The 27,071-nt window shown below is 33.4% G+C and overlaps 1 protein-coding gene across 3 annotated transcripts; it reads right to left on the bottom strand.

Moving 5' to 3' along the window:
- Window positions 1-17,329: 17,329 nt before the first annotated feature.
- On the bottom strand, window positions 17,330-26,842 carry LOC100780524 (CBL-interacting serine/threonine-protein kinase 1). 3 transcript variants are annotated; one of them, XM_041009737.1, is made up of 13 exons: window positions 26,062-26,834; window positions 24,710-25,234; window positions 24,109-24,171; window positions 20,213-20,284; window positions 20,010-20,117; window positions 19,814-19,894; window positions 19,167-19,346; window positions 18,862-19,071; window positions 18,644-18,751; window positions 18,374-18,490; window positions 17,995-18,057; window positions 17,805-17,879; window positions 17,330-17,727 (listed from the first exon to the last, which is right to left on the bottom strand). In XM_041009737.1, the coding sequence occupies exons 2-13, from the start codon at window positions 24,896-24,898 to the stop codon at window positions 17,680-17,682; spliced, it is 1,314 nt and encodes a 437-aa protein (XP_040865671.1). In that variant the 5' UTR covers window positions 24,899-25,234; window positions 26,062-26,834; the 3' UTR covers window positions 17,330-17,679. The 3 variants fall into 3 exon arrangements, with proteins under 3 accessions (XP_040865671.1, XP_003547546.1, XP_014623839.1); XM_003547498.5 differs by having other exon boundaries at window positions 24,710-26,837; XM_014768353.3 differs by lacking the exon at window positions 19,814-19,894 and having other exon boundaries at window positions 24,710-26,842.
- Window positions 26,843-27,071: the final 229 nt, after the last annotated feature.

The following is a 27,071-nucleotide window of genomic DNA, read 5'->3' as shown; positions in this document are numbered from 1 at the left end:
TAGCTTGATGAATGAGATCCTCCAAAGAGGCATAGTGGTGCAACTCTACCATGTCTTGGATCTCCCTGTTGAGACCATGCAAAAACCTTGCCATGGTGGTCTCTTGAGACTCGTCAATTTGAGCCCTAATCAAGAAAATATCCATCTCTTTGCAATAATAATCCATACTCCTATTTCTTTGAATTAGTCTTTGGAGCTTGTTGTGAAGGTCTCTCCCATAATAGGACAACACAAATCTCTCTTTCAAAGCTGTCTTCATGTCTTGCCAAGTTTTAATCAAAGGCCTTCTCATTCTCTCAACATCACTCCTCACTTGATTCCACCACACTAAGGCATATCCCTCAAACTCCAGGGAGGCCAATTTGACCTTTTTCTTCTTCATTGTAGTTGTAGCAAGCAAAGACTTGCTCAACCTTCATCTCCTACTCAAGATATGCTTCTGGATCATAAGTCCCTTTAAAAGTAGTGATCTTCACCTTCACTCTCTCAATCCCTTTCTCTCTTTGTTTACCTCCATATCCTCTATAATTTGTTCTCTCTCTCTATACCTCTCGTTCCTCCTTCCTCCTTCATCCTCTTCATACCCGTCGTCTTCTCCATTAGAAGACTTAGGTGATCTGTCCTATCTTCTTCGCTCTATATTTTCAATCCTCACACTTAAAGCTTGACTACTCCTGTGTATTCTTCTCAAACTCTCCTCATTCTCCTTTTTCATTCTCTCCATCCTTTCTTCATATTCATAACTCATTCTTCTCATTTGCTCACCAAGTTTAATCATCTCCGCAATGAGCCTTGTAGTTTTTGGAGATGGTGGAGTAGCATCTCCACTTGTAGAAGCCATACCGACAAGAAAAGTTAGTGCACAAGTAAAAAATAGAATAGGACCTCACCACTCAACTTAGTGTTTCACTCAAGTTCACTCGTGTATCACTCTTTCAAGGCTTTTTCTTTTATGATATGCACTCTTGCCTTTTACCACTCTTGCTTCTTTTCAGTTCTTATGAAGAACCTTTAAGCTCAAAATCAAGAAGTATTCAATGTGAAATATGTCACAAATCAAAACTCAACTCAAGAACCCAAGAAAAGAAATACTTTAAGACAAAACTATGGAATTTTAAAGACAAGAAAAAATAATGAAAAGAATACTCAAAAGAAATGTCAAGGATGACAAACTAAAAGACTCCAGAATGAAGAAAAGGATTGTCCAAAAATTACTATACTAGATGTAAATAACCAACAAGACACAATTTTTTTTTTGAAATAAAAGTATGTAAAAACAAGAAAGACTTTAAATGCAGATTTTGTTTTCTTTTTTTTTTTCCTTTTTTTTGCTTTTGTTTTTTATCTCTCCACTTTTTTTGGCACACAATTCAAACTTGAATGCAAATATGTGATTGGGAAAATTCAAATCTAGACTGTAACAGAATTTTGCCTCCAAAACTAAAAATTGGATTTCTTTCTTTTTTTTAACTTCTTTCTTTCCTTTTTTGCAGGAATTTTAATGCCATGTTTATAAAAAAAAAAGAAAGAAGATAAAAAGATATTGATACTAGATATAGTTCAGAAAAGAAAGATAGAATCAAAGAAATAAAATAAAGGCATATAAAATAATAATATAGAGTTAAACCAAAAAAATTGATAGAACAAACAAAGGAGGAAACACACATGAAACAAAAAAAAACACAAAGGATAGATAACACCTGATTTCAAGAACCAAAACTCTAGTACCAATTGATGGAACCCTGATTTGCGGATCCAATTTTTAACATTAACAAACTGGGGAACCTATTGGAGACTCTCTAAAATTGCGGATAATAAAAAGGAAAAAACAGAATTAGAGAAGGAGATGGAAACAACAATGTCACAATCTTGGGAGATTGATAAGTTGAGGATGATTCGCCACAAAGAATATAATTCATTGATAAGAACCTAAGATTTCACACAAGAACCAAGAGAGGCACTCTAATATGAAATTTCATAAAAATTCCAACAAAGTGTTTTAAAGAGTCTATTTATAACTCCTACTCATAATCCTAAATTAGGCCCAAGTCCCAATAAATAATCTAATAATTAAAAGAATTAAAAATAACAATAGAAAAGATAGTAGCCCATTACAAGTCCAAAAATAGGCCCAAAAATATAATTAAAAATGAAAATAAATCTTATTGTAAAAGTTTGCTAAAATAAATGAACTTCGCTTCTTCTTTTCTTTCCTTCATGAGAGAATTTAGTCTCTTGCCAAGCTCTTCTTGAATTCTCTTACTCCTTGCTCAAGTGATTGTTCCATCCATGTTGAGTCCACCTAAGTCAAACTCTTTCTCCTTAGCTAGTCCTCTATCAGAGCCTCCTAGGATCATGGGCATCAATCACTGGTAAGCAAAATCTACAAAAATTGATTTTAAAAGAAAACTATGCTAAGTTTCCTTCTCAAATTATTGTGAAAATTCAGTCATGCCTAATGAAGTTAATTACCATGACAACATTGAACTTGCTATTCCAATAAACGACCCCTTTGCCAACACCATTCATAAAGCAAGAGGATTAAATTGTTGTTACATTTTAGGTGTCTTAAACAATCAAATTAACAAAGGCAAAAAGTTAAGGAAATCATTACAAAGAAACAAAAAATTCAGAACTACAGTATTGTTATAACTCAGAACATGAAACCTTGACCATTTGAACAGTTAGACAATTTTGTCTAAGGAAAGAAATTCATGGCTTTTTCCTCATTTTCAGATGTGAAAACAAGAAACTGTTACCATTTGAATGGTATATTATTACGATACTAATAATGCGTGAATCCCTTAATGTCAAAGTTGTTATTACTGATAATGTGTAAATTTTTCTTTCGGTGCGACTCGACCCTCTTTGCCACTCACAATAGCAACAACTCACCTCACCTAATTACTATGCTACTGATAATGTGTGAATCACAAAGTAAATAACTAACACTCTGTTTAATGTATGAGTGAGTTAGAGAGGCAGAGAGTTTTAACTCTATTGAATAATCAGATTCTCAATTTAAGATGCTTGGGTAAATGACTTTTTCTTTTGTTTTCTTTTTCTGTCTTTAATAGTGTTTGAAACTAAAAGATTCATTATTTTTTTGTCAATAACCCGAGGATTGTTCCATTTGCTAGGGAGAAATTCGACTTCTTCGATGAACTTCGAACTAAGATCATTCTTTCTAAGATGCTTTGTGGTATTTAGATTAGCCATAAGCATATTGCCCACAGGTATGAACCCTGTTTTTTATTCTTTCTCCCTTTTTTCATTCATAGTATTATAGAATTTATAGAAATTGTGTGGCAGAGAACACACACAAGAAGGATTTATCTATAACCAGATAATGAAGTAATTAAGGATACAAATAAAATGAAAATCAAATCCCTATAAATCTGCTATACTGATTATAAATCAAATCTGATCTTTAACAAAATCTGAGATAGCATTTTTAATCCTAAGTTCAGTTTAGTTTAATTTTTAGTTTGGTTTATTGTTGTAGTTGTACCTTTAATTAGGGGAAGAAAAAGAAAAGGTTATAAATTCAAATTGAATGTGAATTTGAGTTAAAGAAACATGTTGTTGTGTGCCAGCTAGCATGTTGTGAACATGGTTTGTGAGACCTCAAATTGTTTAATTTTGAAGACAACCACTGAGTTTGCTTTATTAATTCTTTTATAATTACTTGATTTGTGTTAAGCCTCTTATATTTTTGTTTGCATATTTTTCGATAAGCTGACAGAAAAACAAAGAAGAAAAAAGAGGAGAACAAAGCTTATTCTATTGATCTAAAAAGTTAGTTAGAGGTAGTTACAATCCAGGTGTTTATAGACCTTTAAACAATAGAACTAACTATAACTAACTCTAACAAAAAGCTAACTAAGTCCAATAGAAGGCCAACTAATTGATTCTATTGAGGTGCAGTTAGAAAAGTCGTTGTACTCCCTGAATTAGTACCTAACACGAAATGGGTGTTGTTAGCAAAAACTAATAGCCCTTACAAACAAAATACAAAATTGTTTTCATAGTTATAGATTGACATATATTAATCCCCCACCCCCCCTCAAACTCAAGAGGGAGAATTTTCATTGGAAACACTCTTCACATTGAGTTTTCCTCTCAGAGCCCCAAATCTTGGTGTAGACAAGGGTTTAGTTAGAATATCAGCCCACTGATCCAAAGTTGGAATATGAACAATTGAGAGCTATTGGGCCAAAATCTTCTCTCTCACAAAAAAAACACATCAATCTCCAAGTGTTTTGTTCGACTGTGAAAACTAGATTGTGAGCAATAGAAACAACACTCTGATTATCACAAAATATTACTGAAGTAGTGAAAGAAATTTGTAACTTTATCAGTAGAGTATAAATTCAAGTTAATTCAGTGGAAGTTTGAGCAATGTTGTGATATTCACCTTCAGTACTAGAACTGGCAGTAACCTTTTGTTTTTGAGACCACCAAGAGACTAAGTTTGGACCAAGAAAAATGGCAGTCCTTGAGGTGGAGTGTCTGTCATCCACATCAGACGTCCAATCAACATCACAAAATGCTTGAATAGCCAAGGGATTTTTAACTAAAGCATGCTACAAGAGCAAACCATGAAATAGAGTACCTTTAAGATATCTTAGAATCCTTTTTACCATTGTCTAGTGAGAATCCAAAGGAGCAGCCATAAATTGGCAAATCTTATTGACAATAAAACTAATTTCAGGTCTAGTGAGAGTAGCATATTGTAATGCACCAATTACAGACTTATAGAGAGAAGGATCATGAAAAACATCAGCACCTTGTTTAGACAACTTACAGTTAGAAACCATAGGAGAAGAGATTGAATGAGCTTCAGCCATGTGAGTTTTGTGAAGCAAATCATGAATGTATTTACTCTGGGTCATTAAGATAGCATTGTTGGACAAATATTTGATTTCCAGACCCAAGAAATAATCCAGATGACCAAGTTGTTTAAGAGAAAAAATAGTATTTAATCTATTTGCGAGCTGTTGAATCAGAGTGACCGAGCTACCTATGAGAATTATATCATCCACATATACCAACAGATAAACAACATCCACTTGATATCAATAGATAAATAAGGAAGAATCACTCTTGCTGCCAACAAACCCAAATTGTAACAAAGTAGACTTGAGTTTATCAAACCATTGTCTTGGACCCTATTTTAACCCATAGATAGCTTTATTTAGCCTATAGACCAGTGACTTGTTTGCAACTTCAAAACTAGGAGGTTGTATGTTAAAAATAGTTCTTCAAGAGTACCATTTAAAAAGACATTATTCACATCAAGTTGGAACAGTTTTCATCCATATGACAGAGCAAGAGTAAGAATAATTCAAATAGTTACAGGCTTGATCACATACTAAGTCCCAAGTATGATTTTTTAGCAAGGCATTATACTCATGTTGCATACTAGTGAGCCAATCTTTGTTTGCTAGAGCTTGTTTAATAGTTTTAGGCTCAGAATGAGTGAGAAAAAGTGAACAATGTAGTTTAGGATTGTGAATACCAGATTTAGGCCTTGTTTGCATATGGTAGATATTGACTAGGACAGAGTTAGGTATAGACACAGACTAAGCAGATGAAGTAGGGTTAGTAGACTCAGAATTTTGAGGCTGAACAAAGATGGATGCAAAAGAAATAAAGGGACAAGGTACAAAAACAATAGTGATGGGGGAATAAGCAGGTAAGGGTGAAAAACCTGGAGGAACGGGAGGCGCAAAGCTTGAATTAACAGGTGATGCTTGAGATGTTTGAGGAATAGAGGCAATAAAAGATGGAGAAAGGTTAGGACTTATGCTAAAATAAGAATCAAGATTTTTTGTGGAATTAGAGGAAGAAGGAAAAAGATTAGCATAGGGAAATCTCAACTCATTAAAAAGAACATCCTTAGATATGTAAATTCTACCAAAAGATGACAAGCACTTGTAACCCTTGTGAGATAAGGAATAACCTATAAACAAACATTCTTGAGACCGAAAATTGAGCTTATGTGTATGATATGGCCTTAGTAAAGGAAAATAGGCACACCCAAAAATTCTAAGATAATGATAATCAAGCTCTTTATTAAACAAAGTATCAAAAGGAACAACAAACTTGAGAGAAGCAGTGGCAAGCCTGCTAATTAGATAAACAACTGTAGTAAAGGCATAATCCTAAAATTGCAAGGGTAAAGAAGCATGATGTAGCAAGGTTAAACCCAAATCAACTATGTGTCTATGTTTTCTCTCAACCACACCATTTTGGTGATGAGTGTGGGGACAAATAAGTCTATGAGAAATACCAAAAAAGGCTAGAAGACTAGAGAAAGGTTTGTATTCACCTCCATAATCCGATTGAATACTCTTGATTTTGGTGTTTAAGTTGTAACTCAACCATGGACTATAAGTTTTGAAAAATAGAAATGGTTTCAGCCTTGGACTTTATAGGAAATATCCATGTATACCTAGAGAAAGCAACAATGAAGGAAACATAATATGTATAGCCAACATAAAAGGTAACATGGGAGGGTCCCCATATGTCAGTGAAAATGAGTTCTAAAGGTGAATAAACAAAAGTTGAGCTGTGAGACGGTAACCTATGAGCTTTACCCATACAACAAGAGGAACAAAACTCTATGATGTTTTTATTCAGTTGAGAAATATTACACTATTTGAGAACGATTTTCATTACATGATCATTAGGAAGTCCTAACCTAGCATGCCAAACATTAGCACTACTGGAAGAGGTAACATCAGAATTTGAAACAATATTGGAGCTATTATTGACAGTAGCAGCTGAAGTAGGAAACTCAACATTTGGAATAGATGCAGAAGTGAACATCAACAGAGAAAGGTTTCCTTGAAGCTTGAGGTTGTGAAAAGAATAAAGTCCATAAGCACAAACCTCTCCTTGTGTCACGACCCACTCTTGGACCATGACTGATGCACAAACTATAATTTCCTTAGTCTGGCTAGCCTAAGAATCCTCACTCAACATCACAATTAAAAAATATCCAAAAGGGGTTACCGAAATTCAACAAAATTTCCTCTAAAAATAGGTCAAACCTCATATTGAATAACCTGTAAAAAAATATCATGCATACAAATAAATCTATATATAAATATATATCCCTATCCAACAATTAGATATCAAGGCAACAAATCACAACATAGACCTTGACATACTGTCCAAAATATCAACTAATAGTGACGTTGGCCATAAATACTAATCATCAAAGTACCTCAAAACATCCTAATTATGTCATCAACATATCCATAAGAGAGGATCATTTAAATTTCAAAATAAAGGGATTCTCTTTATATCTTTTACTACCCTTATCCCTATAGTTGTATTATACTAGAGTCACAAAAAAAAAAAAAACACTCTCCATCAAAAGCAATGGAGGCCTACCAAAAGATAATCAAATTCCTGTGTAAGTCAACAAATCCCAGGAAGTCAACTACTCCACTATTTGTGTTATCCGAGGAAATAAAATAAAATAAGGGAGTAAGTCACAAAGACTTAGTGAAAGCATAAAATACAAACCAAATAGGAAGGAGAGCACAACATAACATGAGTCTTTACATCCAAAAAGAATTTAAATGACATTAAATAAAAGTGAAATAAATACAACTTACTTTTAGAAACTATTGTACGCTACCTTGAAAACTTTTAGAACTGCATATAAAATTATATTCAAGAATAATAACTTTATAAACAAACTTTAATTCTACTATGTGCATATAGACCACATTATCTCTTCATTGTGGCGAACGGTAATCATACAACTATGGCATTTAGCTCGTACGCTGCATTATCTCTTCGTTGCAATGAACGGATCTTTATGAACCATGGATATTCAAACCATAGGATGCATCATCTCTTCAGCAAACGGAAAATATAAATATATTATGGGTAATTGACTCATAGGCTACATTATCTCTTCGTTGTAGTGAACGACAAATATAAACTCATAGGTTACATTATCTCTTCGTTGTAACGAACGAAAATCATGCATGAACTCACAATAAATAAAATAAATTATAATTCAATATTCATTCTTAAATACGTTATCTAAAATCTCAAAATAAATTCCAATCAAGCGAAAATAAATATTTTCCTTTATTCTCAAGTACTCCTAAAATTTCAAAGATCACAAAAGAATATATATTTTAAGTTTACTTGCTTCTCCTAAAAGATTTTTAAAAAAAAATGTCGCTAAGTAGATTAGATATTCACACAAAAGAATGCAATCAACGTCTTCCAATGTCATTGGGAGGATCAACCACCGTATTTTCACAGGATCTAAGCATTTAAAATAAAAGAACAAGAGATTACGCAAAATTCTCAAATTTAGCAAACCTAGGGTTTTGAGGAAACCACAATAATCCCTAATACTTAGTTTTCTAACCCTTTTCACACAACCTATAACTAAACTATGCTTTAAAATACTCATCTAACTCAATGAGTTATAAATTTTTACCTTAAAGAGATCAAATAGAAAATTTAAGGAAATGAGTGGTGTTCCCTTTTACTCCAATCACATTCTCGTGCTTGGGAATGACACAAGGATGCAATAAGCTTGATAAATTTTAAAAAAAATGGAAGAACATGAGTAAAAGGTTGAGAGATGAAAAATTGGGAAGAAGAGGGAGGGTTTGAGAGATGGGGGTGGGTTATTTAAAAGAAAAGGGAATTTAGAGAGGGGGAGAGGGAGGGTCTCGGGTTTTTATAAAACTGAAGGGGTTTTTTTTGTTATTATTAATTGAAACAGTTTGTTTCACCTTGTAGGAGAATTTTATTGGTCTCCTGAGATTTTACTAGACACAAATGAAGGTGAAACTCAAAGAAAACAGAGTTGTCTTTAGCAAATTGACTCACACTTAACAAATTTTTCAAAATTGGAGGAACATGTAACAACTTATGAAGCTTAAAGGTTATGGCAGTATCATTAGGAGAAATAAGAATTAAGGAACCAATGTTGGAGATACTTAAACCTTCACCTTTACCTATGAAAATCTGCTCAGGTCCATCAAAATGAGTAAATTGTTTAATATTTTGAGAATCACTAATAACATGAAAACTGGCTCCAGAATCTGGTATCAAAGTGGAGCTAAATGCACCATTACCATGAGAGGAGGAGTTTGTGAGCATGGCCCTGGGCTGATTGGGACTTGGAACGGTGGACTTAGCATTGGGATTAACCCAAGTATTGGAGGAACTGATTGAACCAATAGAATAAGGGATAGGTTACAGCATGGTGGGATCAAAAAAGGTTAGGGACTCATGTGGCTGAAAACCAATATCAGTTTTGAAAGGACATACATTAGCAGTGTGTCCATAATTAAGACAAATTTGGCACTGAAAATTGGCAAACCGGCCACCTCCACGACCTCTGTTGGAACCACTGCTACCACATCTAGAATTTTGATCAGAAAAGGTGCCATGACAACCCCCATGACCATACGAGCCTCAAGAGCCACCAGAATCACTATTTTTGTAAGTGTTTGGCTACGTGTAACCCTGGGTGTAACTCAATGACGTAGAACTGATCAATTGAGCATCTCAATTGTATCGTGTGAGCCTGGTTTCGTGACCATAAAGAAAAGCTTCGATTTCTGCAATTGGCAGAGTGTGGTTCTTACTCTCAATGATAGAAATTACTGGTGCATAATGATGCAATCCTACCCCCCAAGGATATTGGATAGAAGACTCCAAGAGGATTGGGCTAGATCTACTGAAGAAGGCCCTAGGGTTTTCATGAACCTCGAGGTAGATTTCTGAGTCCATGGGCCAAGGTTGGGTCCATTTTTCTTTGTAAATATTAGAATAGGTTTTCTTTCTTTTAGGTCTTGTATTTTGGCCATATTAGGTTTGTAGGATACCCTACAAATTAAGGGCACCCTACCCTACAAGTTAAGGGTATCCTAGTAGGATAGGATTTTAGCCTTGTATTTCATGACATTTTAAGCAGTTTTTGTAGTAGGGACTTTTTTTGTATTTTCATGAATTTAGGGGGGGGGGGGGGGTGAGTGTAGCTATTGGAAGAGTGTGTGTTCCATGAGGGTGAGCTTAGCTATTGGAAGGTTGTAACACTTGCTTCCCAAGGAAGCTTCTCAAGGAAGCTACCTAGGCTATAAATAGAAACATGTGTAACACTTGTGGTAACTTTGATGAATGAGAGTCTTATGAGACCCACTTCAAAGTTCAACTTCTCTCTCTATCTTTCCTTCATTCCCATGCCCCTTTCTCTCTCATTCTCTTCCTTCATTGAAGTTTCCTCTCTAAGCTTCTTATCCAATGCACTCTCTTGGTGGTGAAGCTTCTTCTTCCATGGCTTATTCCCTAGTGGATGACACATCCTCTCACCTCTTCTCCTTTATCTTCTACTACAACTCCATGGATGAAAATCACCATTAAAGGACCTCATTGAAGCTCAAAGATCCAGCCTCCATAGAAACTTCTCAAGCAAGCTTCCATCACATAATCATATGTTAATCCTTCGAGGAGCGCATCAACATACTCCTCATGATGAACAGGAACACCTACACTAGCCAGTTCATCTACGTATCCTTTGATCTTGCACAAATATTCATCAATCGATTTCCCATTAAGAGTGACTGCACACATCACAATGCAGAGTTGACGTACACGGGGTTTAGTGTGGAGACTAAAATATTCATGGATTTTGTCCCAAAGCTGGTAGGAATGGTTGGAACCTAAAACTCTTGACAACATAAACTTCGAAAGCGTAGATTGCAACCAAACAAGAAGCGATTGGTCTTGAACTTCCAAGGTTTCATACTTTGGATTGATGCGATCAACAATGCAATCATACTCGGTGAGATAACGAGGCGAAACAACCGAATTAACGACAAATTGCTGCAGCTTGTGCAATTTGATCACTGGTTCGACGTGATGTCACCAGTGGAGATAATTCAAATCATCAAGCTTATTTGTAATAGAGTTAGAGAATGACTGAGAAATGAGATTTGACAGAGTAGAAGCCACGAAAGCACAAAATAGGACCTTGAAGAAATACAGTGATTACGAAAAATGGATCTAGATATGATTTTTGATAAACTGAGAGAAAAATAGAGAAGAAAAAGGAGGAGAATAAAGCTGATTCTATTGATCTGAAAAGTTCGTTATAGGTAGTTACAATCCAGGTATTTATAGACCTCTATCCTGGATTACTAACTAACATGAAATGGGTGCTGTTAGCAAAAGCTAACAACCCTTACAGACATAATAAAAAACTGTTTTTATAGTTATACATTGACATATACTAATACACATCATCCACCAAATCATCACTTAATTATGTTCTGTAATTTGTAGGATTTGAGGAATCACTGTCTTAGTGCTAACAGTTTTTTGTTTTCTCATCTGAAAAATGAGGAAAAATAACTTGTTATGTTTTGTTGGTTCTTCAGTTTTTTTTTAGTATGCATATGCTGAAAAAGGGTTTTGCTCTGCTCCTTCAGAATCAAAATCAAAGCCTCTTTATTGGAAAGTCGATAGCCCGCACTCTCTCCTATCCATCTTCAAGGTTAGTCAACTATTTTTGTAATTGTAATGTTTTTTTATATCTTAAAAAATGATTTTTATTATAATGTTGACGTAAATTGTTTAATGGAGCAGGAAGAAAACAAAGACTGCTGGTGGTTATGTTGGTTAATTTGAAAAATCGAGATGATACTGGATAAATCTGAAGTCGTGTATAACACTTTCAGATTGAATCAAATTTCGGGGTTCAACCAAAATTGTTCAATCAGATAAAATCAGAAGATTATAATTCAAGAGTTTTGTTTTTGGTCTTGTATGTTTTGTCACCCGTTATGCTTTCTGAACCAGAATGATTATTTATAATCAAAGAACAGGTGACTTTTGGCGGTTAATGGAAGTTATTTCTTTTTTAAAAACTGTCGTTGATGGAAGTTTTAGTAACTTCCATGTAACTTCCAACCGTTGATGGAAGTTTTAGTAACTTCCATGTAACTTCCAAAATTTGCCTAAACCGAACATCTCGTTATTACATTAAAACAAGCGTGCACTCTTATTTTAACATAATAAAGAGATCAATTACACTAAAATGTCCAACAAACCTCCCCCATTTTAGTGTAATTACCGATCAAATCACCAAAGTCATAACATACAACAAACTACTGCATAGATGAAATATCGTGACGATTGAATTTCATCTTAGCAAATTATACGTTTCAAATATTCGAATATCAGGGTGTCACTAAGGATTGAACCCTTTCTATTCATAATGAATACATGAAGATAATCTGCACAATAGTTTATAACATTACTCTTGCTCGATACTAGTTTACTAGCCTGTGTCCCTATCCTTCATAAGCATATCAAAGCCAAGTCCCAGCTTCTTGAAGCGGCTAAACTTCATGCTTATATAGCTGGTCCTTTTCTTTCTTGCACCTGCAAATGCAATTTTTCAAAAGAACCGTTGAGAAGTTATACTTCAACCTCCTTAACTTACAGAACCGAACACATTCTTTTTGGGATACTTTCGATGATGTGTTCCAATCTCTACATGTTAAGCTTTCCACATTGAATTCAGCACCTAATGTCATATTAGATGGGAATTGGGTATCTTAACATAAGAGATTTCAGATGGACTTTAATCCTAATCCCACAGCCGACCTTTTCACGAGATCTCTACTTAACCCTTTGGTTAAATGATCGGCCAAATTATGCTGAGTTCTCACAAACTCCACTGATATCACACCATGCATGATTAACTCCCGAACCATGTTGTGTCTAACACCCAAGTGTCTAGACTTCCTATTATACACTTGACTATATGCCTTAGCCAAAGTTCATATGGGGTAACCTTATTCCTTTTGTTAGGAATTCGGTTCAACAAGTAACAGGCTGTCAACATAGCCTCACCCCAAAATCCTTCACTTAAACCCGAATAGGATAACATGGAATTCACCATTTCTTTCAAGGTTCTATTCTTCCTTTCGGCTACACCATTCTGTTGTGGTGTATAGGGAGCTGTAGTTTGATGTATTATTCCAGTAGATTGAAAATAAATCGGATCATAATACTCACCTCCCCTATCCGTACGAAGAGTTTTGATTAGCCCATTTTGATGAAGTTCTACCTCTTTCTTATAAATTTTAAATTTATCAAGAACTTCATCTTTTGTATTTAATAAATATACATAACAATACCTTGATGCATCATCAATAAAAGTAACAAGATATTTTTTATGACCTAATGATGGAGTAGCATGCAAATCACACAAATCACTATGAATAAGGTCTAAGACTCTAGTCTCACTTTTAACATCCTTAAAAGGTTTCCTAGTGATCTTGGTCAACATGCAAGTTTTGCATTTTTCAATGTTCATATCAAAAGGAGGAATCATACTTGTTTTTGACATATCTTTTAATCTTTTGTAATGAACATGTCCTAATCTAGCATGCCAAATTTCTGATTTTGTCATATTAGTTATAGAACTACACGAGGCCATACAAACAGATTCATGAACAAAAGGAACATCAATGTTTAATTTAAACATTCCATTACAACGATAACCAAATCCAACAAACGAACCATGTCTTGACAAGATGTACTTGTCACTTTCAAGTACTTGCTTGAAACCACAATTATTTAAAACCATACCAGACAATAAGTTCTTACGAATACCAGGTACAAATAAGACATTATCCAAATACAAACTTTTTCCGGAAGTAAAAACTAAATTCACACAACCTAATCCTAGGATTGGTTCAGTTGCAACATTGCCCATCTTCACAATAGAGCCATCATTGATTGGTCTAAATTCCTTGAACCAACGACGACCTTTGCACACATGGCTTGTTGCTCCCGAATCAAACCACCAAGCAACGTCATCATCCTGCACATAGAATGCATCAGATATTAGTGATACATAATTTGAATTCGTATTCGAATTAAAATTATTCACTACAATCTGACCTTGTTGCTTTTCAGGATCATTAGACCCACTTGGACCAGCCTTGTTCTTTCCTTTGAACACCCGACAATCCCTCTTTAAATGACCAGGTTTCCCACACTTCCAACATGACAATTTTGTCTGTTTGTTTGGACCTTTGTTCTTATTTCCTTGAAATTTTCGTTTGTTACCTTTAGCATTGTAATTTTGCTTAACTGTTCCACTTTCCTCTACCATATTAACGAAAGAGGAACCTGCTACGTTTTTATCATTGACTTTGTCAATTTCCTGAGCCCTCAGCGACTCCTCAACCAGAGTCAACTCTTCCTTCTTATGTTTCATGGTATACTTGAAGTCTTTCCAAGAAGAAGGCAGTTTATCAATTATAGATGAAACTGCAATGGATTCATCCATTTTCAAATCATGTTGAGTAAACTGACCCAAAATCCGCAGCAGTTCATTATATTGTTCCATAACAGGCCTCGAATCAATCATTTTGTAATTAAAGAAATTACTAAGAATTTGTTACTTGAGGCATCTTCTGCCATATACTTGGATTCAAGAGAGTCCCATAATTCCTTAGCAGACTCAACATTTTGATAAATATCAAAGAGAGAGTCAGACATACCGTTCAGAATGTGTCCACGACAAATATAATCGTCGTTCTCCCATTTCGAACGCTTCCTTGTTTGATCCAGAGTTTCGTCTTCCATAAACACCGGCATCGGTGTACTCAGCACATACACCACCTTCAATGTTGTCAAGAGAAAGTGCATCTTCTTCTGCCATCTTCTGAAATCCTGCCCTTCAAACTTGTCCAACTTCGCAAACATAGCTAAATTTATTTCAAATTTGTTATGTTTACTAAGTTGCCTGAGTATATTCTCGTCGGATGAGATATAGTTGCTTCAGCATACTAGAATCAATTCTTCTAGTCATATAGACTACATGCTCATATACAATGATGCATTTGAATGTTTTTTCCTTCCTTCCTTGAATATTTGAAGTATATGTAAAGACATTGAAAAAGGAATTACTTTGAAAAGGTGATTGCATTTCAGAAAATCTAGTTTCATCCCTCACAAGGATTCTTCTCTCTCCAAAGTGTGTTTCTCTGGTCCAATGCTTCATGTCACACATGTTCAAGAACAAATTTCACGTACCACAACTCTAAAAAGTTCTGGAATGGCAGCTTGAAAGTTGTAACTGCATCCTAACAAAATATTTTTCTTTCATAATTCTGTGTCATTATGTCTGGTTCCATGTTTGTTCACTGTCCTGGAAACAACCTCCACACTATATATCATTTGTCTTTTGTTTTAGCCTAATTTTTAGTGTTTGACAATATCTTAATTGCTTCTATTTTTAGGGATCAAAATAATACTGGATTGCAAATTCCATCATATCCTCCAAGTCTACCTTTACACTTTCCCTTCACTCAGACATAGGATTTCATTTGTGACGTTTGATATTTTATGTATGGTACGTGCAATTCATAGTCTGCCATGAAATTGAATTTTTCTGGTACACTTGTGAGATATGCTTGGCCTCTTTTCCAAAAAATTCAAAATCGGACTATCCCTACCTTCTAAACTTGTTATTTGACTTATTTAAGTTTTTGCATTCTACCCCTCCCCAATTTCTTTTCCATGACACTCCGAACCATTTGACAATTTCTTGCTCTAAATGCATTTTTGATACATTTACAAGATTCTTATGTGTAGATGTATCTTTGTGCTCCAAGGTGTTGTCACCCTCACTAATGCTGCTGGTGTTAGCCAACTACTGAAGGTAAGTTTACGGTTATTATGTAAATAAAGTTGTTCTGTCAGTATGATCACCAATTTTAAGTACATGAATTATTTTTATTAATTATTGTTTTTTTTAATAAATGATTATATGCAAAAATTATTCTTTTTCCTAACAGAGAACGAATTCAATAAGAGTTGCTTTCAATATTATCTGTCATGCATGTGATCCAGAACGGAAGAAGGCATGGAATGCAATGTTATCTAGTCACCTTTTTTCCTGTTAAGTGATAATGTTAATACAGTTTCTTTTCTTTCGATGTTGCACGACAATCTGAGTGTGTGCAAGCCAATTTTAGTCATGGCTTTTTGAAGTAAGCTCACACAAGATTCAAGAATAAATTCTTTGATGAAATGAGAGAAATATGTTTGAAGATCATTTGTTTCTTGAACGGTTCTTTAAAAAAAAAAATCTATCGGATTTTTGAGTCATAGGAGATTTTATGATTTGATTTAGAGGAATTTTAAGAATAGAAAAGAATAACTAAATTGAGTTCATTGATTTGTCCTAGATATCAATAGACCCATAAATAATTTTTTATTCCAAATCAAATAAAATTTAAAAAAAAAAAGTGAAAGTGTACTAGAAAATTATTTCTCTCTACCGGCCGTCCCATTTCTAAATGAGGCGTTGGAAAATTGTTGAAGTAGTTGAATAGGAGGATCCTATTTAATTAGGAAGGACAATGCGTATCTTATTAAGGCCGACAATTATTTTTATATATTGTCATTCCTTTCATAATTATTAATTACATTTGTATAAAATAATCTCAATCATTAAGTATGAAGAATATGTAGAACAATCGATTTTACTTGACATGTTCGTTTTATAAAAAGTAAAATATAAAATATTGATTATAAAAAATAAAGATAATTTATAAATAAATAAATATTAGAGATTAAAAAATTTTGATAAAATGATTCAAATTAAAAAAAATACTGTTTGGTTATTTTGTGGGTTTTTAAAACTGTCAGAAAATGAAATTTTTTTCCAAAAAAATACAAAAATGAACTTTGTGGCAGTTTATGAAACCGCCAGAAAATAAAAAAAAGCAAAAAATGTTTTTTAACTGTCACGAATCACTGTTTTTTTTAGGGTAGCAATACTGAACAAGACCATCATATGTAAGAACTTTCTAGGAGTGGTGTTATGTGCATAGGTTTTGGTTTAAATCACAGTCTAGACTTGGTAATTTATGTAGTGTCACATTTAAAATTGCATGACTAAATATGTTGATTTTTTTTTTTGGTAGACTACATATGTTGAATGTTGCATGAATCCCATTTAAAGTTTGTGAGCTTATTTCTTTACCTAGGGATTTATGTCTTGTTTTTCGCTAGACTTCTAGTTGAAATTTTGTTGTGTCATCACCTACATTTCTCTATCTTAATTATTCTCTAAAATGAGACTCCATCATTACATTCTATTCTATATAGCATTAAAAAATAAGAGATAAATTGAGTAATATAGCAGATCTATGAGAACAAAAGATGAAGAAAAGTCTTTTAACAAGTTTAGAATAGTACAAAGATGTTGACATGGAAAAAAAGTAAAACTGACATGCATGTCCAGGCTATATTTCACGCTTCAAAATTTATAAATAAATAATAAATAATGATTCAGTTCACAGACAAGGATGCTATTTTTCAGGTTGACTAGAACATCTTTTAATCTGCGTATAGAAGCTATGGTATATGGAGTTAAACTAATGACCAGATTATTGAAATAGAATCGTAGAAAATAGGTGCTCTTCTTTTATCTAATAGAGATAGGAGCACATCACTAACTTGATGGTGAAAATGGTATATACAATTGATACTTCAATACACACCTACATAACTACCCCACCTCAAAGAGAATCGCAAAATATATACATTATCTAGCTTCCAAATTATTTTCTGTCAGGCCATGACTTCTGAGCTCCCTAGCTATTCCTTTTTGTGAACACCCAAATCATTAGATAGCTTCTTGCATAGCTACATAACAAAAAAAATGTACATATAAGCCTTGAATTTTCTGGACGAGGGAGCATAGAGAGAGATAGTACTCATACCTGTCTATATACAGAAGCATCTCCACATGACTTACTTAACTCTACTACATATAGGGATGGACTTATTTCAAACACCTGGTTTTGAGAACAAGATAGTTTCATAGTGTCAGAAAACTATATATGCAAATTGCAGATATTTAAGCTGTGGACATCAGTATAAGAAGTTTAGCTAAGTCTCAACATGCATTACCTCTGCTGCCACTGAGAGGTTACCAAGACATTTCTGTGTTTTGATCTCTTGCACCACTTTCAACTGAAATCCAACATTGTAAAGACTATTTAGCAAAACTAATAATAGAATAGTTTAATAGTCATACACTAACAGTGTAAAACAGTTTTGTATTGTTGTTCAATCACAGATCACCGTTGATATGATTTTTAAGTAATTATTATATTGTGAATGTCAGCAAAGTTACCGTACACGATGATTTGTGATTGAATGATAATATAAAATTATTTTACACCATTAGGGCATAGTCTTTCTTCTCAACTACTAATACTTCAATTTATTAGCATGTGTGCTGGGTATAACACAATAAGCCTTAACAAAAATAATCAATGGTACTGACCATCCCATTTTTCTTCTGGACTCTGAATCCCATTTCAGTTACAATGTCTTCAAGCCTCTCAACTAAATCTTTTGGTGAATGGATGGATGTAAATCTTATTTTCCTCTCAGAAACATCCTGGAATATTAAGTACAATGTGTGCTAAATTGAGTGAACTTCTTAGGAAGTGGTAAATATCTTAGAAGTTAAAACATAGGGAAATAAGGTCAAAACATAATAAATATATGTCCTTCCAAGCGACAATAAACTTCCATGATCCCATATCCTCACCTCTTGCTCAAAAAGACCAGAGAGGTCTAGACTTGAAGACATTGATATCAACTGAAATGCATTGATTAGTGTTGGTGATCTTGGACTCCCTTGATCTGCTTCAAGTGACTGTTACGAAAATAATTGTTCAGATTACAGGCGAAAACATAAAGGAAAAACAAAATAAAAAAAGTGATACCAATTATTAATGATAGACAACTAAATGTTACAAAGTATACCACATCATGGATGGAAAAGTCTTCATCAATATACACACTCTCTTCCTCATCTTCTGGATTTGCAGGACTATAACCCTCCTTGAACCATTCATCTTCTTTGATCATAGCCATTGTTATCCGGGTTTTAAGATTGACATCAAGCATTCTCTTTATAATGTTTTGAGAACCAGGTGATAGCCATCTTGGTATCTGAACTTCTCCTTTAAGAATCTGTGATCCTCGTGGCAAAGAAAACGATATTTAGCTTATAAAAGTACTAAAATAAACTATGTAAAAATGATCATAGATACAACTAATGTGAATACCTTTTGATAGAGAACTGCGAGATTTCTGTCATCAAAAGGAAGGTATCCTGTTAGAATTACATACAAGATAACACCACATGACCATATATCTGATGTTGCACCATCATAGCCTTTATTGGCAAGAATCTCAGGGGCAACATAGTTGGGACTTCCACATGTTGTATGTAGCAACCCATCTGCCTGAAATTTTCACAGTTATCGCATGAGTCAATTACCAAAAGGATGAAAGGGTAAAGAGGAGTAACATCTATCCATAAGCATTAATCTGTATTGACCATGAATTTCAATGATCAAGAATTGAAAAAAAAAAATTGATCTCTAGGAATCAAAGACATGTACCAAGGACTTTACAATAACTCACGTATCCTACTCAACCAACGGAGCTAAATCCTCTTGGTATAGTAAGAAACAATATGATACTTTAAAATATTCCAAAATTTTCACTTAATTTCAAAATAACTAGTTAGAATGGTTTTTGTAAAAAAAAAAATATGTTTATACAGAACTAAAATAACTAGTTATAGTAGGCATATCAATGATATGGAAATGTGTTTTTTTAACATATGTTTATTAAGAACTTTCCTAAGCTTCCATAGTGAAAAATAAGAAGTTGCCTTGAGGAATGGTTCATAGAATTGGTATCTCACCCTAAAATGCTGGGGTAAAGCACTAAGGTTAAAATCGGTTATCTTTATGTTCCCTTTGGCATCCACAAGTACATTCTCCAGCTGCAAGAAATTATCATTTGTGTAAAAGTGACCCCAAAATTTGGTAACAATGGAGCATAGTTTCAGTTCTAGCTCCAAAATACTATAACAGATCTCAAGAAGACAAATGAAATACCTTGAGATCCCTGTGGAAGACACCTTTATTGTGGCAGAAGCTTACACAATCAATCAACTGTTGGAATATCTTCCTACCTACAGCTTCTTTTAGTTTACCTTTGGATGCCTGTGAAGACAAATAGTTCATTGATTGTCATTGCCAATTAGGCAATAGATCATCATGTATGTATTATGAATAATAAACAAGCAAATGCTCCTTACAATTTTGTCAAATAACTCTCCTCCATTCACATACTCAAGTACCATATAAATTTTGGTTTTGCTAGCCAAGACCTGCATAATTACAGGTACAAATCATAATCAGAACATCAAGGTTTCATAGAGTCAAGCTGCTTTGTAAATGCAATAAATCACTTTATTGTTCTACAATCTGAGGTTTGAAGCTGTTAGAGATGTGACAAATCATTCACATGTCTTACACCTATTAGTTTAAACATTTGTGTCTCAATATTCTTCTACTAAAAAGCTGAATAGTAATACAAGACAAATGTTCTTGTGCAATATTTACGTTTTAAGCCTAAACCCTTCGTGTTAAAGGGTGTAATATATAATATAAAATCATTCATGTGTTTCTACTAGGCAGATTAATCTTTTGGAATATATAAGTGTGGTCCATTTGACAGCTGCAACTTATATAAAGAAACTGCTACTTCTAAAAAAAGGAAAGAAAAAAACGAGCTGCTACTGCCTACTCGTCAATTGATGCAGATTCAAGACTTTATTCATTTAGGATAAAGTAAATGTAAGTATCTCTATAACATAATGTATTTTTTTTTGTATACATAATATTATAATGCTTATATGCATAATACATATAGGATTAGAACTTGTATAAATGTTTCTAGAGTAAAAAACTTGGTGTATAAGATTTTATATCTAGTGAGACCATATGATACTTATGCATAAGATGTGTGCTGATTAAACCTCCTGATACGTGTGTTTTTTATTTTTACGGATTAAAAAAACAAGTGTTGATGATGGTAAGTAGAGACTTATGAGGCGCCTCCAAACATTAAACACAGTGTCCTGTGATTCACTAATTTTTCCAGTAACAGACACTGAATTGTTTTATTCAATTATGATCATAATGACAAATTATGGGCGAATGCTTAATGATCGAAGATAAAAAAAGAAGATATAAAATGTAGTATTTAACAAGTAATATACGTAACTCTCATTTACAAATTTTGAATACATCGCTTTATGGAGGGACAGTGTCATCTGAAGAATATGTTATTATTTCACGCATAAAACGTATGCCTGCTCATGATGATAAGTAGAACCATATGAAGACCAACAGTGGGATACTTGAATTATGTATTCCACGGATGAGCCACTAAATATTTAATTTTACAACAACACTGACAAATTATGGGTGAATACTTCGTTGTTAAAAAAATTAAAGCATATATGTTGAATTCTATTTTATATAACAAATAATAATGTAATCCTTGTCATGTGTTGGTATAATACCATTCGTTAAAATTATACCACAGTAATGAAGTGTGCGAACGAAATAGGTGTTATATTTTTAGTATATTTTTGAATTTCATTATTACTCGTGTAGTTTTTAGTAGGTCTCTATATTTGACCATAACTTTATATTAATTAAAATAAGTAATTAATATAATCCTCTCTATATGTAAAAATTAGAATAGTTGTTTTGAATGGAAGTTAAAAAACTACTCTTCATCCAGGGCATTTGTAAGAATTTTTATTTATTTAAATTTTTTTTATCTATAGTTAAAAATAACCTTGTATCATAATTTGTATATTCAAATTCATTTTTTATTTTAAATTTTAGTTATACAAGATTAATAGTTATCTTGTAGTACAGGTTAAAATATTAATGATACTAAACAACGAAAATGATTTTATATAGAGAATAAAAAATTAAAATAAGTGTTACTTAGTACCATCCAAAAAATTATTTAAACCTAAAATTCCAAGTGTAATCCCACCGCCACCGGGGATATTGACGCACGTAGCTAGCCTACTTTGTAGCAAAGGAAAACATTAATTTATAAAATATATTCAATGAAACAATCTATTTTTTTACTCAATAATTCTTTTAGGCAGACACGATCTAATAATTAAGATTGAGAGGGAAATACTATACTATTACTAGTTTTAATGGGTCAATACCACATAAGTGCTAATGACATATATTACTAAATCAAGTAGTCCTAAATTTAATTATTATTTTCGATAGAGGTAACTTTTGAATTAAATATTGTGATAAAAAAATCAATTGACCAACTATTAATAATAAAAAGGTTCAATTGGCCAACTGCACAAAAAAGAAAAAAAATACTTGTTTCAATAATTAATTTTAACGCGAAAAGGAACCGAAGAATAATTCGAAGCATAAAGTACAAGGGTGTAGTTCAAGGTTCCAAAAAAATATACAAAAGCAAAACTAGATTCCAAACGTGTTTTGAAAGACACGTAAGCATAACTGGATTCCAATTTCCAAACGTGTTTTTGAGAGATCGTAATTAGCGGCAAAATTTAGCTTCACCACACGACTAGTATTATTTTTTTATATAATTTTATCCCTTATGAAAACTGCATATTGTTAGTGGTCCTCAATTCAACCCACTAATCAATTAAATCCCTTCAAGTGAAATGAATGCCTATGTTTTTCAATAATCCAATAACTGGGGCCATAGACTTGATTACTCTAAGATCAGATAAAGGGTGACTATGACGTCAATTAAGGCAATTGAGACACAAAATGTGCACCAATGAGGGGAGAATGTAGACATGTGAATCAATAATTGAGGTAAGTGTGGACCTTGATGCTGAGAGATTTGGGTAGTACGTGTGTGAAATAGACATTATGATCGCTCGTGAGATAAAGCGGTAAAAGTGGGTTGTACCCACGAGTTAGTACATATTTAGCTTAAAGTTTATAAACTTCAGTTTTAAGATAAATTTAAGTTTACAAACTGAATTGAATTTGTAAAAGCAATAAAATTTTATTTATATAAAATAAAATTTTTAGACAGAATTTTCATTTTCAAACGTACTTTTAAAAGTAACCAAAAGTGTCACAAAAATAAATTTACTCTTCAAAAATACCTTTAACATCTAAAAGTAATTTTTAAATAGTTAATCAAACATATCCTTAAGCTAGTCACTTCAGGGTTTGAGTAAAGTTAGGTTAGTAAAATCAACTCATCTCAATTATAAAAGAAAAGCAGGTTGATTTACTTATAGAACCTTGCTCATTTGGATCCATGAGCCAACTTTTTTTTTCATAATTTCAAGTGTTATTATCACAACTTCTCACAAATTCAGAGACAAATTTGTGGAGTAAAATGATAGTTTATTCTAAAAAAATTATATTAAGTTTTACCACTCTAATTTTTCTTTAAAATAAAAATATCTAAACATAAATCTATTACTCTAAAATCAATTTTATAAAATCAAATATTCATTCGAAATTAATTTTGAGGCTCATCCAAACACACCAAATGAATTTCACACTGTCGAACATATATGAATACCGAGTTACTCATGCGTGTTTTAAATAGATAAATCTGAATCATCCAATTTTGTTTTAATTACTCCAATTTGCTGACTATGTCAATGAGTGAAGAAACTGTAGACATTATTGATCCGATAACCACGTAAGACATGTTTCCACAAAGAAAATAAAAGCGAAGCTAACTTTTTCTGACTAAGCAGAGAAATGCCAAAACAACACATCAAAAATGGAAATACTTCTAAAATCAATGATTTTAAAGTGCATTAACTGCACTTTTACACGTATAAAAGAAAAAGAAAAAACACATGGTCAAGAAAAAAAATAAAAAAACAAAGCAAGCATTAAGGGATAAACGAAAAATAGTGCATCCACCAGTGGATCAATTCAAAAACCCAGAAAAAATTGAGGGCAAATGAAGGATAAGTGGGGACAGAAAATATAATATTTGAAAAAAAAAAAAAAAGCCAATTGTACTAACGTATATAAGAGCAACAAGTGTAACAAAAAACAACCTTAAATTTTGATATCGTTATTTAAATTATGTTTTACGTTTCTTATAGATTGCAGATAGAATATGGTGTGACTCATAGAATTAGGATGTTACCTCGTATAATCTAACAACGTTCGGATGCTTCAGCAGCTTCAAGGTGAATATTTCCCTCTTTATCTGCTATGAAAAAATGAAGATGAGAAAACTGATCTTTTGTATTAATTTGAATCATAAATTATAAGCAAAGAGAGGTAAAGAAACAAACATACATACATAAAATTTGCACAAAAATTGCAAAACAAAATGAATATAGAACCCTATTACACTGTAAAAGTGTAGGACCACCTAATTTCCAGTCTTCTTTTGTGCCAGAAGATTTTGGAACATTTGATTCATGCTTCTCATTGAACTCTTCCCATGAATTGGGACAAAACCCAAGTATGAAAACTCCCAATTTGTGAAAACACAAACTTTGCACAAAAATTGCAAAACAAAATGGATATAGAACCCAATTACATTATAGGACCACCTAATTTCAAGTTTTGTTTTGTGACAGAAGATTTAAGAGAATTTAATTCATGCTTCCCATTGAAATTTTCCCATGACTTGGGACAAAACCCAAGTTTGAAAACTCCCAATTTGTAAAACCACATACCAAAAACAGATTAAAAATGAATAAAAAGCAATAATAATTGAGGAAGTCATTGAACCAGACCTGATCAGTGTTATTGAGGTCAATGATCTTGCTCTTGTCAAGGATCTTAACAGCAAAAAGTTTGCCAGAATGAGTGTCCCTTGCCAACTTGACTTTTCCAAAATTGCCTTCTCCAAGTGTCTTTCCCAACTCGTATTTCCCAAGCCGCATTCCCTGCCCCTCATTTCTCCCAAGGTTTAAAATCACCATCACCAAAATCACCCTCTAAAACACCACGGGTACGCGTGAGATGTTATAAACTTCTGATACTTGTCTTAAATTCCTACCAAAAAAACACCCTTTTGCCAAAAACCAATTCCACTACACTGCCCTTCTCTCCCTGATGCCAAAAGCGATGAAACAAGGCCCCCCAAGATCAAACAAACCCAAAAGATTGCTTCTTTGTGTTGGTGAACCTTCTGGGTCCTTCAATGCTTGTTTGCTTTGATGAATTGCAATTGCAATTTTGGAAGATAATTAATGTGGCAACGGTTGAAACTGGAACAAGCTGAAACGGTTTGGAGAGGGCGACGCAAAACGACTTCTCTATTTATAAGGATATAACAAATGAGATTTTCGGAACAATAAAGGGTGTTGCTAGGTGCACCCAGCATTATTGCTGGTGCACCCAACACTTAACATGAAAAGACAAAAATATCCTTGCGTATTTTTAAAAATATTTTTGTCCACCCAGCTTATTTAAGTTGATCCGCATAGGTTTTATTTGATCCGAGAGTTGATTTTTAAGACTTACGGATCAAGTTGATCCATAAGTTGATTTTTAAGAAGTGTTTCATGGATCAAGTTGATCCGTATGCTTCAAACGGTTGTAACTTTTGATAGAAATGTCCGTTTGAGGTCCATAATATGTCAAAACGCTCGAAATTGAAGGAGGAATCCCCTTAAAATTTCTTGAAGGGGATTTGATCAACTCATTTTTCCAAAAAAACGCCTCTAAGTAGCTCAAAAATAGGATTTAAGATTAAGAAAATAGGATTTGGTCAACTTGATCCGCAAACTTCTTTAAAATGTTTGGTGGTGGTGTTGTTGTGCTGCTCTGCTCTACTTCTTCCTCGTGCATTCTCCTCGACTGGCGTTTGGTGACGTGGTGGTGGTGCTTTACGGATCAATTTGATCTGCATGTACATTTTAAAGTTGCGGATCAACTTGATCCGCAGAAGAATTACGGATCAAGTTAATCCACAATTTGTAGATCAACTTGATCCGTAATTCTTTTGCGGATCAACTTGATCCATAACAATCAACTTGATCTGCAGCTTTAAAATCTACATGCAGATCAAGTTGATCCGTAAAGATTTTACGGATCAAGTTGATCCACTACACCTGAACGCACAAACAACAAAAATGCATACCTCGTATGCCGCTGCCGATCACCGCTACCTTCACCGAACCTAACCGTTGCCAAGGAATCGAAGATAGTACGGCACCAAAGAGAGAAAAGCGAGAAGAAGAGTGCGTAACAATGACTGCTCTGATTTAAAAAAAAAAAAAAAAAACACAGCTTTTTAAAGGAGAAAGAAGACAGGAGCAGTTTTGTCATTTTAAAAGAATGATGGTGCACCAGCAATGTTGCTGGGTGCACCTAGCAATTCCCAACAATAAAACAAGAACGTGTTGTTGGTATTAGGATAAGAAGTGGATTGCGATTTGGAAAATTCAACTTGAACCCTGCTTCCTCTGCTTTCGGTTTGATTCACACAGGAAAGGGGAATAAATGCCTTGGAACACGCCCTTTCCTGTTTTGAAACGATCGTCAATAAATACTTCCAACTCCTTTGTTGAATATGGGGGGAAGTGTTATACTAATATTTTTATTTATTTAAAGTTTGTGTTTATATATATGGGGAAAAAAAAAATGTACTCATAAATAGACTATTCGTAATTTTGATTGGTTCAAATCGTTCAACTTCGACAACTGATTCCCCACACGTATCCTCGGATCACTTTTACGTTACAACATTGGTGGATGGTTCACGCTTGGTGTTCGGTGTTTTCCATCAAAGGAGGCTGGAGCTTTCTTAATAATAAATATTAAATTAATTAAATAAATATAATAATACCACTAGAGTTTAACTCGGTTGAATGAATTCGTTCTTATCAAGTCCTTTACTCCATCGACCAGTTGGATAATAAAGTAAGTGAGAGTTTGAGATGCTTATATGATGAGATCAAATGAGACTTCAATTCTCTGTTGGTGTCTACCTTATAATATTACAGAATTTTTGAAGATCCTAGGTACACAAAGGAAAAAAAAATATCTATATTTGTCTTAGATTCTTACAAATAAAAAAATAAATATAATAATTAAATATATTACATTGTTTATTATATTATGGAAGTCATTGTTTTAAATCATAAAATT

The sequence above is a fragment of the Glycine max genome, chromosome 15 (genome assembly GCF_000004515.6).
Source record: "Glycine max cultivar Williams 82 chromosome 15, Glycine_max_v4.0, whole genome shotgun sequence".
In the NCBI taxonomy this organism is placed as follows: domain Eukaryota; kingdom Viridiplantae; phylum Streptophyta; class Magnoliopsida; order Fabales; family Fabaceae; genus Glycine; species Glycine max.
Note: the sequence above shows the minus strand (reverse complement) of the source record. Positions and strands in the feature narration are given on the sequence as shown.